At 59.1% G+C, this 18,484-nt stretch overlaps 2 protein-coding genes across 2 annotated transcripts; both read right to left on the bottom strand.

Annotated features, from left to right (window-relative positions):
• Positions 1 to 363: 363 nt before the first annotated feature.
• On the bottom strand, positions 364 to 1,440 carry LINJ_27_2530 (putative radial spoke protein 3; the record flags this gene model as incomplete). Its single annotated transcript, XM_003392575.1, has 1 exon — positions 364 to 1,440. The coding sequence occupies one exon, from the start codon at positions 1,438 to 1,440 to the stop codon at positions 364 to 366; it is 1,077 nt and encodes a 358-aa protein (XP_003392623.1).
• Positions 1,441 to 4,580: 3,140 nt separating this feature from the next.
• LINJ_27_2520 (putative cysteine peptidase, Clan CA, family C2) lies at positions 4,581 to 17,612 on the bottom strand (the record flags this gene model as incomplete). The annotated part of the gene is made up of 1 exon (XM_003392574.1): positions 4,581 to 17,612. The coding sequence occupies one exon, from the start codon at positions 17,610 to 17,612 to the stop codon at positions 4,581 to 4,583; it is 13,032 nt and encodes a 4,343-aa protein (XP_003392622.1).
• Positions 17,613 to 18,484: the final 872 nt, after the last annotated feature.

Here is an 18,484-nt window from a genome sequence, read left to right as displayed (position 1 = left end):
CGCGCCTCATACGAGTGCGGCAGTCAAGCGAGCTCCCTCTAGACCACCCACAGGAAAATTCGTACATCCTATAAACATGAAAAAGTAGATCAAGAAGCAAAGAAAAAGGTGCAGTTTACGAGAAGAAAGACGTGACGAGGGAGACGAACAGAGACGGCACGAGTCGCGGCGATTGTAGCAACAGCAGCAGAAGCGACCGCAGGTGGAGCAGGGCGCCGTCGCCCACAGATCCGGTGGGCAAGAGGCACGCATATAGAGTAGTGCACTGCGAAAGAAAGGCGACAATGAGGGCCCCAGGGCTACCCCTCTGTGCGCGTGTGCGGTGTGGGAGGAAAGAAGCGCAGAAAGATCGGCGAGAGCCTTTTAAGCCATCACAGGCCCCTCCCCCGCTGCCGCCGCAGCTGCACGACTCTTTTCCAGCTGGGAGGCGTTAAGTCGAACTACGTCCCGAATGAGCTCGTCGACAAGCGCCCGGGCCTTTGTCTTCTTGGCCAGCTCCCTGTCGACCTCGGTCATCAGCCACGGGAAGAAGTCCAGCTCCACCTCGTTCAGCACGCGGTCTGCAAACCACCCTTCATCCTGCAGTCGCGAAAAGACACGGTTCTCCATGTTGCTCATGTAAACCTTGGCAAACTGCCTCGCCTGCAGCTTCTCACGGGTCTCTTTCTCACGCTGAATGCGCTCCATCTCCTGCTTCTTGCGGCGCTCCTTTTCTTCAAACTTGCGGCGCTCCTCCGCCTCGAGCTTCTGGGTCTCCAGCAGCTCCTCCTTTCGGCGCTGCTCGAACTCGATTTGCTGCTGACGCAGCAGCTCCAGTTCCTCCTCCTGCATCACCTCGAGCATCGCCTGTTCCAACGTCTTGCCCACGAGCACCTCAAGGATCGGTTCCACGGCCTCGTCGAAGCGAAACAAGTCCCCCTCGTGAATTTGCGTCTCCGCATCGCGGCCGGACTTGATCGGGACGTACTTTGGAGTCACTGGTCGGTCCATGAGCGGGTCCGTCTGTGTCTCCTGCACCTGCTGATCCACCTTGTCCGTTAGCTCCTCCAAGTACTCGTCGGTTTGGATTTGTGTATTGTACCGGCCTTCGCCCGGGTCGGGGGTTGCCATATGCCGCCGGGCCGCCTCCAACTGCTTGCGACGCTTGATGGAGGCGGCGCGCTGCGATGCTTGCTTGCGCCGCTGGGTGTCGATCATCTCGCGCTTCTCCATCTCAGCTCGCGCGGCGATCGACATGATCGGGCTAGCGTACGTGTTGCCGCGATAGACTCGACGGTCGTACATGATGTTTCCATACCGCTGCGAGCCGCTGTGCATGTATCGGCTTGCATTGCGACTGCTGGACGGGTCACGGTACTTGGGCTCCTGAAAGCCTTGCGGCGGTTGCCGGAAGGTGTAGGCCGCTACCGTCACCTCCGAGTCGGCCACCTGTCGCTGCATGATGGATAGGCGCACAGAAGACAGAAGGGAAAACCCTAGCGTCTGCACGTGTGTGCCGGTGTGCCGATGTGCCGATGTGCCGATGGCTATGGCGTCGGGGATGATGGCGTGGGTGTCTCGGGGGAGGGGGAGAGGTCGAGAGAAGAGGCTTGATGTAACGGGGAAGCACACTGTACAAAAACGAAAAAAAAAACAGAAAAGAGCCAGTCAGTATTGCTGGCTGATGCGCAAGAGGACCACCCCACAACGGGTGAGAAACGCCTGGGCCTGGTGAGAGGAAACGATTGATGGGGGAGCAGATGTTGAGTGTCCCCGGCTGAAGATGTTGCTGGGTGCGCGGATGCGCCCGACCGCGACACTCCCAACTTCTCTGAGTAAAAGCGGAAAGGGAGGCAAAGAGAAGACTACAGGACACGCGATGAGGTGTGCGGCAGCGCTTGCGTTTTTGCGCGTACGCTGTGGTCCTTCTCTGAGCTTGTGGAGCAGGATTTCTGTGGGTGCATGTGTCGAGTAACGCGTGGCAGCGGGGGTGTCCAGGCAGCATACGGAGAGGGGTGAGAGGCAGAGAGGGAAAAGGCGATAGAAGGAGACAAAAAGTGTCGACCAATATCGATATGGTTGCCGAGGTAGACTAGCATGGCCGCTGAGTGATGCTGCGACGTGCAGAGCGGTGCACGACATTCTTACAAAGCCAGCTACTTGTCTGCGAGCAATGCTGTTTGCCACCAGGGCTTCGGTTTCGGATCTCGCTGGTTCGTTCCCACTTGTTCTGCAGGATGGCTACATCAGCAAGGCCCGAGATCACTCGCCTTCTCTACAAGAAAGGTGTAAGGGTGGCGAGATTGGGGGGAGGGGGAGGGGGTACAAGCAGTGGTGGCGGCAGAGTATAAAAAACCCACTGCACTTCCCTTCAGGTGAAGTGAGTTGTTTTGTCTTTCTTTTTTTTTTCGGTAAGTTGTCAAAGCGAGACAAGTAGACCGTGTAGGAATACAAAGACTCTGTACATCAGATACTCGCGCGTGCTACGGATCATACATCAGGAATACAGGAGCGTTTTCATACACCCGAGTGGGGAGAGTGAGTAATGGTGCTGGGGGGGGCATCAATCACGGAAAGAAAACAAAGTTCCCACAACGTCGGCAGCGAATTGCCATATGCCCGCATGCCACCAAAAAAAAAAAACGACATGAAAGATTACATCCATAGAAGAAGGCATCTGCACACTACGCAGCCGCGCACGCGCAGTGTGCGTGCGGTGTGGACAAGAGCGATGGTGGCGGTAGACAACCGGCGACGCGGAACTATAGATATATGAGAAGCAAAGAAGATGCCAAACAACAAGACCAAGAAAGAACACGTTCAAAACGGGAAGTACACACGCACCGACGTGCGAGCACGCAGAGTCTTTAAAAGGGCGAAAAAAAAAAGCAAACATCGATGCACACTGCAGAAAGTAAAACAAAAGAAGTACATACTTGTCGAGATAGGAAGGGAGAGAGAGGCGGAGCATCGACACGTGCACACCCTCCTCAGAAGAACCGGCCGAGCTCGTGCGAACGCCTCAGATGATCACCCACTCCCTCATCGACATGAAAAAGCAGATGCTCTTTTTCGCTTTTCGTGCACTTCCGCTCCGTTTTCAACTTAGTTGGGGGTGGCGAGACTGCATGACTTCGTGTGTATGTGTGTGTGCAGGCAGGGTGCGTCCACGAGTACGGCGGTCGGTGAAGGTTTTGGAGAAAAAGCCACTGTTTTTCTGTTTTCCCAAGCCATCTCTCCTCGGTTGCAACCACGATCGTCATTATCGCCAAACACCAGCCCTGCACACATAGATACATGGTAACGTCGGAGAAGCAATTTATGCGCCCTCACCCCTTGCCTCTCGCTCAGCGCGGCGCAACGTCCAGCTTCGCAGCGAAGATAAAGATAGACGAAGCGGAGCGCGTGCACCTGATGGGGCTGTGATGGAAGCAAAGAACATGCTTCTCAGTACCCATCGCGGCGATCACATATAGCCCAGGAGCGACAAGGCAGAGTGTCACGGTGAGGGGAATCCGAAGACAGCAACAAAACGCTGTCCGCATGAAGTCGCTCCCTTCAAACGCCGTGCAGCGGTGCAACAGGCCTCTATGGTGCTACTGTGGCATTCTGCATTGGACAAACATAAACAGGTGTCGACGAGCAAGCGCCTCCATCCCTCACGAGGGTTCGCGCACACGCACGTGACATAACATGCAGAACAGCACGGCCCGCTTCGTCCCGCTAACTGAAGCTCTCGACAGAAGGTCACGACGAGAAACGATCGACGCGCACGCATCGAGTAAGGCAGAGTCGCACTCACAAAGCACTGCGCCCCCTCCTCTTGCCCGCCTGCCATTCTCGACGTCGTGCTGCCCCGTTAACCCATGCCAGCTGCCACATACATGCACGCGCTCTTCCTTCGCTTTTTGTCGCCCTTTCTTGTTTACAACACTCGTGTCTCGCCGCCCTTTCCCCGTCATCGCCCCCGGACGCTGTTCTATCCGTGCACCCTCTTCCTCTCCTTGGCGCATGCCCACACGTATCGGCACGCGCACACGCACTAACGAACACAGACACACACAGCGCCGAGACAGTCGAAACGGTCCCCTGACACCGACGGAAAGCCGTAGATTAATGAGTGGGAAAAGGCGTTCGTAGACAAGGAAGCGCGGCGCGGGGATCGAGAACAACCAACAAAACAGCAACGCCTAAAAGCACGAACGCAAGACAGGAGACAGCCAAGGCACCTCCACGCATGCGCCTACACGGATTCACAGGGAAAGAAAGGGGCACCTGCAGAACGTTACGCACACCGGAGTGGTCCGCATAAACAGGTTCGTCCTTCAGCAGACCAGGCCACCATGGCCGATACGAGACGTGCAACGTAAACATCATCCCGCAACACACGGGAAGTGGTGAACGAACATGGTAGGAAGGAGTGATCTTCGCAAGAACGGGGCAACGCAATGTGCGAGAGACGCGTCAAAAGCAAGGAGAGGGCGCAGTCATCGAAGGCTGCTGTCAGCTGCGTCTGCCTCATCCTCTCCTCCTCTCGTGAACCTGTCTCGCTCGTGGCCCAACACAGTCCACATTGCACGCCTTGCTGCGCATCGAGCACCTTAAAAACTGCAAGTAAACCTGTCGCCGCGCGAGACGGAACCGGAACTCAGGGTACTGGCACCGTTTTTGCGCAGTGGTGGCAGCCTCTCATCATGCTGCCGCTGCTGCGACTGACACGCCGTGGAGGCCCCTCGCGACTGACGCGGGTTGTTACCACCCAAAGCCGCAGCGAGCTTTTGTGGCAGTTTCGGGAAGCGGGTGTGTTGCAGCTGCCGTGCCCCGGCAGGAGGCGCAACAAAACGTACCATTACCCGCTTCGGGGTGAAGATGCTCACGGTGCACGGGTTGTCGCCAGAGAAAGGTTCATTAGGGGATGTGAGGAGAAGCGAATAGTAGCCCGGCTTCTCTGCCCTGAACACAAGCGAGTGCTCGCGCGCGTTTGTCGGATCGCCAGAGGAGGTAAGCTTCATTGCCTGGTCGCTGAACGCCACCATCACCACGTCGTCTTCGGCAATAGCATCGCCCTTGATCGCGGCCATTCGGTCTGTCATCTTCTCCTGGCGCAGCAGCACATGCACATCGCAAGGGCTGCTGATCGTGAAGTCCACTCGCTGCCCCTCTGCACCGGGTGTCAGCGTCACAGCGGCGCTCTTTGGCTCTCGCGAGAGTCCGCAGTAGTGAAGCGGGGTGAGCGCGACCTTCGCCGATCCTGGGTAGACAGAGACGTAGAAGGCGCCGTGCTGGCCTGGGTTGGCTGTGTAGGGAATGAAAAGACACGTGCTGTGTGCAGGCACCTCCATCACGCTACACACCTCACGCGAGTCGAGCATGATGCTCTTATGCAGGAAGCGGGCCGTGCTGTTTGTGATCAAGGGCGTCAGCGGGGCTGTCGAAGACGTCGGCTCCATGAGGGCAATACCCGACTGTGGGTAGTGACTGCGTCCTTCAGGATCGACGAACTGTGGCGCCGCGTGGCGAAGCTCTGCTAGAACGGTCGCCGGACGAGAGCTGTTGTTCTGAAGAATGAAGATGGGGTTGTTGCGGAAGGTCGTGAAGTTGGCGTTGCCGCCGCTTGTGCGATCGTTCCACATGCCCGCCACCGTGAGCCGGTCGCCGCAGTTGATGTGGCACGTCTGCATGCTCGAGAAGTTGCGCACAAACGTGGGCAGGGGCAGGTAGAGCACGTCGTCCCTCTCCGGGTCGTACTGGCACACGCGCTGCAGCGCCAGGCTCCAGTTCACGTCCGTGTGGCAGAGTGGACCGGTGTAGACCGGCTCACCATTGCGGTACGAGTTCTCCAGCTTGATGACAATGTCGGACGGGTTCACGGAGCCCTCCAGCGTGATGACCACGTCGACGAGCGCGTAGCTGCAGCAGGGATGAATGCCATTCGGTACCTCAGCGTTTGACGAGCATACGACCACGTCACCGCGCGCCATGCCCTCTTTCACGCCTAGCCAGAAGTCCACGGTCATATAGTTGTCGAGGTTGCCAGCCTCCGCCAGCTTCCGTTTGAAAGGGGTGTGCGTCACAGGGCGACCCGTAAGGTCACGCAGCGTCTCCAGAGAGGTACAGTTGATGAGCTGGTCGTAGCCGCCGACGAACTTGGCGTACGCTTTCTCCAGCAACAGCGGGTACCATAGGTTGTATGGCGACTGCGCGAACTTCGGCTCCCGATTGTCGTCGCACGGCACGCGGTCGTCGACATCTACGTATACAGGATTGCCGTGGGGATCGAAGAAGATGAACGTGTAAGGTGCGTTGACTGGGGCCTCCTTCGTAACTATGAGACGCCGCAGCAGCACCGGGTGCTGCGCCAGAGCGGCAATGAACGGGACAAGGTAGCTCATGTCCTGCGGCGCGGACACGACGTCACCCGGCGCCAGGGCTGCCGGCACGAAGTCCTCGTAGCGGCCCTCGGGGTACAGATCGCACACGCGCACCCACTGCTCCGCCACGTGCTCATTGGCCGCGTGGAACTCCGGGTCCTGCCACCCTCGAAGCTCCATCGACAGCTCATGCGCGCGACGGTTCAGCAGGCGCTCCAGCTCCAGCACCTGGGGCGAGTTCTCGCCGCTACGCTTCAGACGCCGCCGCTCCAGCTCAATGTTGTGAAAGATCGGGTCCGTATCCAACGGCAGCCGTTCAAGTGGAATGCCCTCCGGCTCCTGGTCGAGGTACGCGCGCTCCGTCTGAATGAATTCCGCCGCCAGCTCCATGGCCCGCTCGTTCAGTTCATCCTCCATCTGAAACAGGTCTGTCTGACCTTTCTTCTTCGCACGGAAGCGCGCCAGTTCCTTTTCGTGGAAGATGCGATCCGTGTGCAGCGGGAGATCCGCTAGCGGCACGCCACACGGCTCCGGTTGCAGGTAGTCCCGGTCGCTGCTCAGCAGCTGATCGGCCAACTCGTACGCGCGAGCGTTCATGCCCGTCTCCAGCACTGCAATATCGACCGCACCACCTTCCGGATCAAACTTACGAAGATGCCGCCGCGTTCGCTCAATTTCGCGCATTCGACGGTCCGTGTTGAGCGGCAGGTCGTGCAGTGGAATGCCGAGCGGAGCGCAGTCCATGAAGGCTCGCTCGTCGTCCAGCAACCCTTGCGCCAGTTCCTCGGCGCGATTGTTCAGCTTTTCCTCGATCGTCTTCACGCAAGCGGCGCTGCGGCCCGCCTCTTTAAGGGCACGACGCTGCTCCTCCATCTTGCGGAAGTCCTCGTCTTCGTTTAACGGAACATCTGCGATAGGCACGCCGCACGGCTCCGAGTGCAGGAAGGCGCGACCCTTGAGGACCAGATCCTTGGCGAGCACGTGCACACGCTCGTTCATCTTCCGCTCCGTGTCGGCAAGCTCGCTGCGGTTCTTTTCGCGGCGCAGGCGCAGCTTACGGCGCTGCAGCTCCCTCTCATGGAACTCGCGATCTGTGTTGAGGGGCAGGTAACGCAGCGGGACCCCCTCCGGGTTCTGATCCAGAAACGCCCGCTCCTTCTGTACAAAATCCTCCGCAATCTGCCCAACGCGGTCCGCCATCTGCTCTTCGCAGGCGCGAATGGCCTCGTGGTTGCGTTTGGGATGCCTCCGCAGTGCACGGCGCTTGCGCTCGATAGGGTTGAGGATCTCGTCGTGATTCAGAGGCAGCTCCTCCAGCGGCACGCCAAGCGGCTCCTGATCGAGAAACGCGCGCTCTTTGCGAAGCAGATCCTTGGCAATCACGTGTGCTCTATCCTCCAAATCCGTCTCCTTTGCCGCTATAATCGCGGCGTTGCCGAGAGGCTCGCGTTTTAGCTGCAGTCGCTCGTCCTCCATTGCGCGGAACAGTGAGTCGGCGTTGAGGGGCAAATGAGCCAGCGGCACACCTTCCGGTTCGCGTGACAGAAAGGCCCGCTCCGCCTCTAGAAACTCCTTGGCCAGCTCGTGCGAACGAGCGTTCATCTTCTCCTCGATAGCCCTGACTTCGGCCTCACCTATGCCTCCCTTCAGCGTTTTCTTGCGACGGCGCCGCTCTCTTGCAAGGTCGCCGAACTCCTTGTCCGAGTCCAGCGGCAGCTCCCCCAGCAGCACGCCTTCCGGCATGGGGTCCAGAAAGACGCGGTCGGCAGCCAGTGTTGCCCACGCAAGCTCCCTCGCTCTTTCGTTCATGCGCAATTCCATCTCGGCCACCGTGGCCGCGTTGGGAGAGGCGCTGTGGTTCATGCGGTACCGCGCGATTTCCGCCTCCTTGAACTCTGGATCCTCGTCCAGGCCGAGCTCCGCCAACGGGATGCCCTCCTGCTCCTGCTCCATGAAGCCGCGGGTCTTTGCAAAGGCGGCCCGAGCGAGGGTGTGGGAGCGCCGGTTCATCGCCTCGGTGAGCTCGCGAAGCACATCTCCATTCTGCTTCGCCGAGCGTGGGTCCCTGCGGCGCCGGCGGTACTCCTGTTCCAGCTTCTGGAATGTCGGGTCGTCATCGAGCGGAACTTCGTTAATGTACATGCCCTCCGGCTGGGGGTCGAGGAAAGCACGCTCGGCTGTGATCAAGTCATCGGCAATCTCACAGGCGCGGCGGTCCATTTCGTCCTCGATGGCGGCCACCTCCGCCGCCTCGACTCGCCCCTTACCACGATGCCGGCGGCGCTTCTTCGCGAGCTCGCGAAACGCCACGTCAGCGTGCAGGTTAAGCTCCTCCTTCGCGATGCCGCGGTAGGACGCCTTGATGGGCTCCAAATCCATCGCAATCACCTCGTCCGCCAACTTCAGCGCGTGATTGCGTAGCTCCTCCTCATCAGCCGCCACTTCCTTCTTCATGTCAGGTGAGCGCTTGTGCGCACGGCGCTGCCGCTCCAGCTTCATGAACTTCCTGTCCGTGTCCAGCGGCAGCTCCTCCACAGGGATGCCGTGCATCTCTTCAGGCAAGTAGCCGCGATCGCCCACGACGATTTCGTGCGCCAACTCGTGGGCGCGCGCATTCAGCTCCTTATCCAGTTCCTCCACTGCGGACCTTGTCCCGGTCGCGTCTTGGGCCAGCAGGATTGCCCGCTTGACTTCCATTCCGTGGTAAGCATGGTCGGTGTCGAGCGGGATGTCGCACAGGTCCACACCTTCGGGCTGCATGTCGAGGTACTTGTCACGGTCATTCTTCAGCTGCGCTTCACCCACCTCGTCGGCCCGCGCCTGCAGCTTGCGTCGCAAGTCGGCGGCGGCGCTGGAGGAGCGAGGGGCATGTGGCTGCTGCTTCTGCTTCCAAAGCTCTTTCTCCATGGCCACAAAGGCCTTGTCCGCGTCCAGGGCCAGCAGCTCCTTCGGAATATCAAACGACTTGCTTCGAAGAAAGTCGCGGCCCTCCGCCTTCACCTTGGCTGCCATCACGTGCACGCGGTCGTTCATCCGCCCCTCCGCCTCGGCGATCGCCCTCGGGCTCTGCTTGTCAGAAGCCTTCAGCGATCGGAGCTTCATTTCCATCGCCACAAACAGCGCATCTTCCTCAAGCGTTAGCAGTGACAACGGAACATTCTCCGGTTCCTGGTCCAGCCGAGCGCGGTCCGCCGCAATGCGCTCCCTCGCGAGCACGTGAGCGCGTACATTCAGAGCCTCTTGCGCGTCGCGCACCTTCGCCGCACTTACCAGCGGCTCCTTCTTTGCCCGCCGCAGCGACACCACCTCCGCAGCAAAGACCGCGTCGTTGTGAGGCCGCAGAAAGTTGAGCGGGTAGCCCTCAGGTTCCTGGTCCAGTCCTTTCAGGTCCTCCTCGAGTTGCTCCCTCGCCAGACTCGCCGCGCGTTTGTTGAGGCGGCCCTCCAACTCTTGCATGCGCTCCGCGTGCCCATCCGCGCGGGACATCTTCAACTTCGCCCGCTCCACCTCCAGCGAGTGGAACTTGCTGTCCGTGAAGAGTGGCAGCTCCTCGATCGACACACCTTCCGGCCTCGGGCTGAGGTAGCCACGATCCATCGCGAGTGCCGCATTCGCCAGATCGTGCGCGCGTTTGTTTAGTTGGGCCTCGAGGTCCTTTATGGTGGAGGAGTTCTTGACAGGATCGCGCGCCTTCAAAAGTGCCCGCTCCACCTCCATCTCATGGAAGGCCGTGTCGGTGTCAAGAGGCAGATGCCCAAGAGGCAGACCCTCCGGGTCCTGATCGAGGTAACCGCGGTCGCCACGGAGAAGCTTGTCGGCTGCCTTCATCGCGCATTCGTTCATCGAGCTGAGCAGCCTGGCGGCCAAATCTGCGCTGTGACCCTCGGGCAGCTGCTCCTTCTCCGCAATCAACGCACTAAACGTGGGGTCCTCATGCAGGTTCAGTAGCTCCAACGGGATACCGCGCGGTGTCTGTTCCACCGACTTGAGATCTGCCTTCTTCACAGCCCTGGCCAGCTCCGCTGCGCGGCTGTTCAGTTGAGCCTCCAAGCCGGCGATTTTGTGCTCGTTCTTCCTGGGGTCTGTCAGCTTCAGCTTTGCCCGCTCCACCTCAAGAGCGTGGAAGGCGGCATCCGTGTCGAGCGGCAGGCGCCTGAGTGGCACCTTCTCCGGCTTCGGATCCAGGTAACAGCGGTCGCCCTTCATGGCACTGTCTGCCATCGCGTAGCAACGGTCGTTCATGCGAGACTGCACCTCCTTTACCGCAATGTGCTGATCGCCTTCCGACGCCTTCAGCCAGCGCAGCTCATCTATCATCTTCCCGAGCTGGGCGTCCTGGTGCGGCTGCAGGAGTGTCAGCGGCAGGTCGTGGGGTTGCTGATCCAGACCGCGCAGGTCCTCCTCCTTCTGCGCAAGTGCCAACTCTTTCACGCAAGCCTTGAGCTCGCTCTCCAGATGCGCTATAGCACCAGCGTGCTTGGCGGGGTCCTGCAGACGCAGAATTGCCCGCTGCACCTCCTTTTGGAACACGGCGTCAGTACGCAGCGGCAGTATCTCACGCGGCACCCCTTCAGGGTGGGGGTCGAGGTATGCATCACGCCCTTCTTCCAGCGCCGCCGTGGCAAGCTCGTGTACGCGCTCGTTCAGCTTTGCCTGCAGCTCCGCGACATTGTGCTTCAGCTGTGGCAGCCGCTTCGACCGCCGCAGCTCTTCGATTAGCCGCACCACTTCGGCGTCTTGGCGCGGTTTCAACAGGTCCAGCGGAATACCCAATGGAAGCTTGTCCAAGCCGTCCAAGTCGCTACTCAGCACACTGCGAGCAAGCTCCGCCGCTCTTCTGTTCATCTCATCCTCTAGACCAGCAATGGCCTTCCGGTTTTCCATTGGGTCGCTTTCCTTAAGCTCCTGTCGCCCCTGCCGCAGGTCATTGAAGGCCTTGTCGGTGCTCAGCGGCAGCTCTGGCAGCGGCACACCCTCTGGGTTGGGGTCAATGAAGTACAGCTCACCTTCCTTCCGCTCCAGCGCAAGCTCGTTCAGACGGTCGTCCATGATTTGCTCAAGGTTCTCCTTAAATGTGATGGTCCGGTCGCGCATGCCGGCGCGACGCTTCTCGGCTGCCTCACTGAAGAGGCGATCGAAGTGCGGCTTCAGATCCTTCGTGCAGATGCCATGGTAGTTGGGAGGGAAGTTGGCAAGATCTTCCTTCATCACCAACTCCGCCAGCTGGCACGCGCGGTCCTTCAGCATGTTCTCTGCCTTCCGCACAGCAGCGACGCTGTTGGCCGGGTCAGTAACCTTCATCATGCTCCGCTCCACCTCCAAGGCATGGAATACATCATCCTCGTCAAGCGGAATATGCTCCAGCAGAATGCTGAGCGGCTTGGGGCCAAGATAGCTCAACCGGTCGCCGGACAGCAACCTCCGCGCCACCTCGAAGGCACGGTCATTCAACGCCGACTCCTTTTCCCGGAGAACGGCAGTGTTGCCTACAGCATTCTGGCGGAGCTGCCGCACCTCCTTGATGAGCACCGCACACACACTGTCATTGTGCAAATCCAGCAACTCCTTCGAAAGTCCAAGAGGAGCGGCCTCAACAGAAGAGAGGTCGGCAACGCGAAGACTACGCGCCAAATCCGCTGCCCTGCGATTTAGTGCAGCATGAAGGCTGCTCTTCGTTGCCCCATTAGGTTGCCTATCCATTACCTTCAGCCTCAGCCATTCCACCTCCATCTCGTGGAAAGCGGCATCCGTGTCGAGTGGCAGCTCAGACGTCGGTATGCCCTCGTACGAGGCGGCCAGGAGCTTGCCACGCTCCCCATCCTTCAGCTGCTGCGCAACCTCTACGGCACGCGCGTTCAGCTCCGTCTCCCTGAGCGCTATGCCGCTCCGGTCGGCCTTCCCGTTCTCTTTCAGCTCCGCACGCTGCGCCTCCTTCGCGCAGAACTCGGCATCCTCGTCCAGCGGCACAAGCTCTAGAGGAATCCCCGCTGGCTCCGGCGCAAGATATGCGCGGTCGCCCGCAAGTCGGGCCCGTGCCAACTCATCCGCGCGGGCAAGGAGCTGCGCTTCCAGAGCTTCGACCTCGGCCTTGTGGCCAGGCGTGCCCGCCGCACGCGCACGCTCGTGCTCCAAACGCCGAAACTCGTCGTCATCGTCCAGCGGCAGCGCCCGCAGAGGCACACCGCGAAGAGCCTTCGGCAGGTACTTGGCTCGGTCGGCGACGTTCATGTCGTGGGCAATGCCCGCCGCACGCTCGTTCATTGTGTCGATCAGCCGCTGCAGCGCAGCAGCGTCTGCGTGGTCAGACTCGAGCATCTTCATGTACGCAGCCTCCGCGTCACGGTACGCAGCGTCGTCGCACAGCGGAAGTGCCCCCATCGTGCGGCCTCCGTACTCTGCCGCCAAACACTTGGAACGCTCCTCGGCAAGATGCCCGTCAGCGAGCTCCTGCGCACGTTTCTGCACCTCCTCCTCCAGCGCCTTGATCGCCGCAGCGTTCTTGTCCGGCTTCTTTCGCAGCTCGCGCAGCCTCCGCTCCATGTCAGCAGTCTCCGCGTCCTTGTCCAGCAGCGCGTCCAGCTGCCCCGACGTCAGCGGCGTCTCCATGCTCCGCAGCATCACTCGCTCGCTCGCCTTCTTCGACACAGCCAGATCACGCGCGCGATTCCGCATCTCGTCCTCCAGACGCGCAACCTCCGCATCCGCATCCGCATCCGCACAGGTGCGCACGCGCCGCAGCCGCTCCACCTCCATCTCGTGGAAAGCGGCATCCGTGTCGAGTGGCAGCTCAGACGTCGGTATGCCCTCGTACGAGGCGGCCAGGAGCTTGCCACGCTCCCCATCCTTCAGCTGCCGCGCCAATTCATGAGCGTGGTTGTTCAACTTGGCTTGTAAGGCGGCGATAGTCTGTTGAGCAGAGGGGGACGATTGAAGTAGCTGCCTGAGTTCGTCCTCCTCGGCGCAGAAGCTTTCATCTGTGTTAAGCGGTAACAATTCGAGAGGCACGAGCTGCGGCTGTTGATCGAGGTAGGTGCGCTCGGTATCGTGCATCGCTCGAGCCAATTCCTTTGCTCTTTCGTTGAGGCGATGCTCAGCGTCACGAATGGCTGATGGATTCGGCTCCGGACGACGCCGTAGACGCAGCAGGTCCGTCGTCATCTCGGCGAATGCCTTGTCAGAGATCATTGGAATCGCGTCGCGTGGGATGCCCTCTGGACGTGCCTCGATGAAAGAGAGGTCGACATGGAGAAGCTCGTCAGCGATGCTGTCGGCGATGCTGCGCAGCTTCGCCTCCTGTGCGGGCAACTTGTAGTGATTGCGCAAATCCTGTTTGAGGTAGTACCGCTCACGTTCCGCATCCATGTACGCCTGGTCGTCGTCGAGCAGCGGGTTGAGTGCATGGAGGTCATGGGATATTAAGTAGATCGGCCGCTCACTGGCCAGTATTGCCTTCGCCAGAGCATGCGCCCGCTCGTTAAGGCAATCCTTGAGGCGTTGAATCTCCTCCGCGCTCGCAGATGGGTCGCTGAGGAGGCGTTCGAGTGCGGCCAAGTCGTCCTGGAACGGGAGATCCCTGTCAATGGGCAACTCCGATAGTGGAATACTTTCCGGGTGCGCATCGAGAAAGGCCATGTCCAGAGCGCTCAGAGCGGCAGCATTCTGCGGCGTCTCTGTGATGCGCACGTGCGCATCCTCATCGGCAGCTATCTCCACCCTGCATGGCACGTCACCGCTACTGTGGGGGCAGGTAATGAAGAAAACATAGTGGCCCGGTTTCGCGAGGTGCGTCACGAGACTCACCTCGCGGTAGTTCATGGCGGAGGGAAGTCCTTTGATGCAATTGTTCTGCAGATCGTACAAGTAGACGCCAACATAGTCTTGGGCGATCACGTCACCGCCCTGAGGAGACTCAAATGCCTTCTCCTGCCGAAGTACCGCATGTACCTCTGTCGGTGTGTCGATTAAAAAGTCGACCCGCTCGCTTGCGCGGTTGCCGAGATCGACGTGCGCGATTGCCGGCTGGTGCTGCGCCACCTTTGGGCGGTAGCGTTCGATGCGCAGCTTCTCGCCATCCTCGCCCCGCATGAACCAGTAGGAGAGCAGAAATTTGCTAACGGCGCGGTTGTTGCAGTGCCCAGCGACGTAGCACACCGACTGTGGCGGAATCGTCAGCACGTTGGTCACCTCGCGCACTGCTAGCGGCTTCTCGTGGTGAATAAGACGGTGATTATCGAGCGTGACCAAGTATGTTGGAATGCCTGCAGCGCTGGGGTTTGCCTGGGCGACAGAAAGACCTTTCATGGGATAGACCAGCTCCTGGTTTGGCATGGTGTGCAGCAAGTGTCGCTGATCCGGCTGACGCAGCATTGCCACGAGCTGCACAACGTCGTTTGTCGGGTTCGAAAAAATGAACAAGGGGTTCTTGCGCCATGATATGAGAGACGTGTCCCCGCCATTGGTGTCCTGGCCCCACTCGCTGTTGAAGTGCCGAGAAGGCTCCGCAAGGCCACCAACGTACCCCATCTGCATCGCCGAGAACGCCGTCACAAAGTTGTCGGCAGGGATGTAGAAAGCGTGGCTATCATCTCCGGGTCTAAACCTGCTCTGCAGCTCACTAGTCCAGGCGTCGTCCTTGGCGTTCATCGGACCCGTGTACGGCGAGTCCTCATACGGGTTGTACATCTTCACAAGCATGTCACTAACCCGTTCCCCATCGGCTATCGATACAATATCCAGCACCGCGTAATGCCGTCCCTTCAGCAAACCGTACTGCTCCGCCTCTCGGCCGCTCGCCAGTGCAGTCGTGCACAAGTCCGGCAACTTGCTAGCCAGCTCCTTCCAGTAGGGCGCCTCGTCGAAGTAGGACATGTTCACCTTCGCCTGCGCCGGGTCAGTCGACACAGAGATGCACGGACGACCTGTATAGTCGTGAAAGACCTCTTCCTGCGAAAGGTTCTCGAGGTTTTGGTAAAGCGTGTAGAACTTCGCGTACGCCTTCTCCAGCAGCAGCGGCCACCAGTGGTGCGTCGGCGAGCGGCAAAACACCGTGTCGCCCTTCACCATCGGAATGCGGTCGTCGATCTCCACCTTGATCCACTGCCCGTAGCGGTGGAACTGGAACGTGTAGCGGCCATCCTTGCGCGGGTTCTTCGAGATGAAGCAGTTGCGGATCACGTCGGGGTGGTGTTCCAGCAGTGCCGCGAACGCCGTCAGCGTACTGCAGTCGTAGTGGTCGCCCTGCCCGAATTGGTCGCGGCTCAGCTCGTTCGGCAGCAGCGGCCTCGTCTTGCCTTCGGGGTAAAGGTCGCCGATGTGCACCCATGGCTCGCTCGTGGCACCACGGTTGTCCACGTAGAAGCGCTTGTCCTCGAACGGGGAATCGCTTTCGGCCTGCTCGTCGTGGTGCGCCACATCGAATACGACGGGGACGTAGTCGATCGGGTTGTGCACGAGGGCGGCGTCTTCGCCTTCGTCGATGATGTCCTCATCGTCGAACATCGTGGCATCCTCTGGTGGGTCGACGATGCGTACGTTCGAGGCGTGCGAGCCAACGATGGTAATGTAAGCCGGCACCTCGCCCTTCGCACGCGGGCACGTGATGGAGATGGCATAGCGACCGCTGCGGGGGAGGCGGTGGATGATGCTGATCTCGCGGAAGTTCGTGGCAGCGTGCACACCGGCTATCTTGCGGTCCGTGTCGTCGTAGAGGTACATGCCCATGTAGTCCTCCGTCATGGCGTCACCGCCGGACTTGCTGACGTAGGGCTTTGTTTGGTGCGTGAGGATGTGAATATCGGTCCCTTCATCGACGTAGAAGTCAGCACGGTCCTTTTTTTTCTGGCACAGCTCAATATCTTTCGTGGCAGGGCCGGCCCAGTTCATGCCAGGGATGGTCAGCTGCTCTACTGAGAGCTGCGAGTAATCTTGATCCTTGAGGTGGTACAGCGATAACTGAAAGCTAGCCTCGACGCCTTTTTGCATGGTGCAGGGGACGAGGTAGCACATGGAGTGCCCCGGGATCGTAAATACGTTCGACACGTCGCGCGAGTTGAGGAAGAGGCCCTTGAAGATTGTCTTGTGGCTGTTTCCGGTGACGTAGAAGGTCGGTATCGGGTGCTGGTAGGTGAACCGAGTCACGACAACACCACACTGAGCGTAAGTTGTGTCGCTATCCGGATCGGAGAAGCGGCGCTGGTCTTCCTGCTGTATCATCGTGACTATCTTGACCTCCGCCGGGCCGCTGTTTCGCACCAGGAATAGCGGGTTCTTGCGCCACAACACACTCGTCGGGTTGCCGCCGGCCGACTCACTCTTCCATGCGGCGCTGTACGTTTGCGACACAGCATCGATGGTGCGCATAAAGCAGTGCTGGATGGAGTTCACGGATTTCAGAAACAACTTCAGCGGAATAAAGATGGAATAGCGGTCATCTACGGGGTATTGCTGCCGCAGCTTCGCTGTCCACTTGCTGTCGTTCTTGTTTAAGGGACCGCTGTACTCGTACTCATCGTCCTCGAAGGGGTTGTGCAGATGAATAACGATGTCGTCCAGTGCCGAAGATCCTGTAAGAGAGAAGATACCTAGAATTGCGTATTGCTGCTCCGACTGCATGCCGATGCTTTCCAGTTCCGCATCCTTCGTAAGGGCAGACAAGACATGGTCGCCGCGTAGCAGGCATTCACCCATCAACAACCAGTAAGGTCCATCTTTAGTATTGACGCCGGCCGCCTTGGCCAGCTTGGCGTCCATGGGGATGTTCAGCACCGGGTTGCCTGTCAGGTCGTGGAATGTCTCCTGCAACGTGCAGCCCTCGAGGTGGTCGTAGCCGGTGTAGAACTTCGCGTACGCCTTCTCCAGCAGCAGCGGCCACCAGTGCTCAGTCGGGGACCGCGCGTACAGAACCGCATCATCCTCTAAAGGAATGGTGTCGTCGATCTCGACCTTTACCCACTCCTGCCCGCGGAAGAACTGGAACGTGTAGCGGCCATCCTGGCGCACCTTCTTCGTCACAAAGCAGTTGCGGATCACATCCGGGAAGCGGATCAGCGTTGCAAGTGCCGAGAGCATGAAGCATTCATAGTGGTTGCCCTGGCCGAACTGCTCGCGCGAGAATACTTCGGGCAGCAGCGGCTGGTTCACGCCGCTCGGATACAGATCGCGAATGGACACCCACTGATCTGCCACATCTTGATTGCTTGCGATGAACTCAGTGTCCTTGAAGAGCGTGTTGCTGTCCGGTACTTCCGTAAAAAGTGACGACATGATTATCGAGAGGAGATACGGGAGGTCGAGCTGCCTTCCTCCTTTTCTGATGCTGTTTCAGACCTGCTGAGGTCGTAGCGTTTTTTTTTAGGGCGCCGCTGCGCTCCACCCTGCAAGAGCGCAACAACACACACAAAAACGGGTATATATATATATATATGTATATCGAGAGAGAGACCCACAAGACCAAACGTGGTGTAAAAAGGAGAATAAAGAATATACATATACACACGCGGCCAACAACCAAAGGGAAAGAGAACTGTGAGGAGCGCGATCGACACGTCAACGGAGAGAGAGAACGTGTGGAGGGGCAAGATGCGCCCCGCTCCGTAGCTTAAACCAAGTCACAACACGAACGCAAAGGGAAAAAAAAACGGCAGCTTAGGCGCGATCAAAACGAGAGAGAGACGTCGGCGGAAGGGACTGACGGGGGCATACAACAGACTTGGCGTAGTCCCAAAGGGGAAAGGAAATCCAAAAAAAATAAACACACACACAAAGCCACGCGCGCGCACACGCCGCACACCAAACAATAATTTACTCTGCGACAGCAGGCGGGGGGGATGTGAAGGGGAGGTGAGAAAGATGTGCACTGAAAGGTCTTGGTGTGGCACAACACAAAACGAAACCAGCCGAAGAAGACGAAGAAAAACAAAATGAGAGAGGTTACTGAAAATTAGTTACGGCAAAGAAGAAAATGGCTATGTACAAGGCGAGCGTGCGTAGGAAAGATGGGCGGGACTGTGATGCGCTTTCTCTAATCGTCGAGCCAGCTCCACAGACAATGCTCAAGTGAGGAGGGCCGCAATAGGTGCAACGACCACAGCTCCCACCAACGATGGTCCTCTGTTGGTCACCGATTTTGCACTCTG

Source organism: Leishmania infantum, chromosome 27 (genome assembly GCF_000002875.2).
Source record: "Leishmania infantum JPCM5 genome chromosome 27".
Taxonomy (NCBI): domain Eukaryota; phylum Euglenozoa; class Kinetoplastea; order Trypanosomatida; family Trypanosomatidae; genus Leishmania; species Leishmania infantum.
This window is presented reverse-complemented; position numbering and strand designations above follow the sequence as displayed.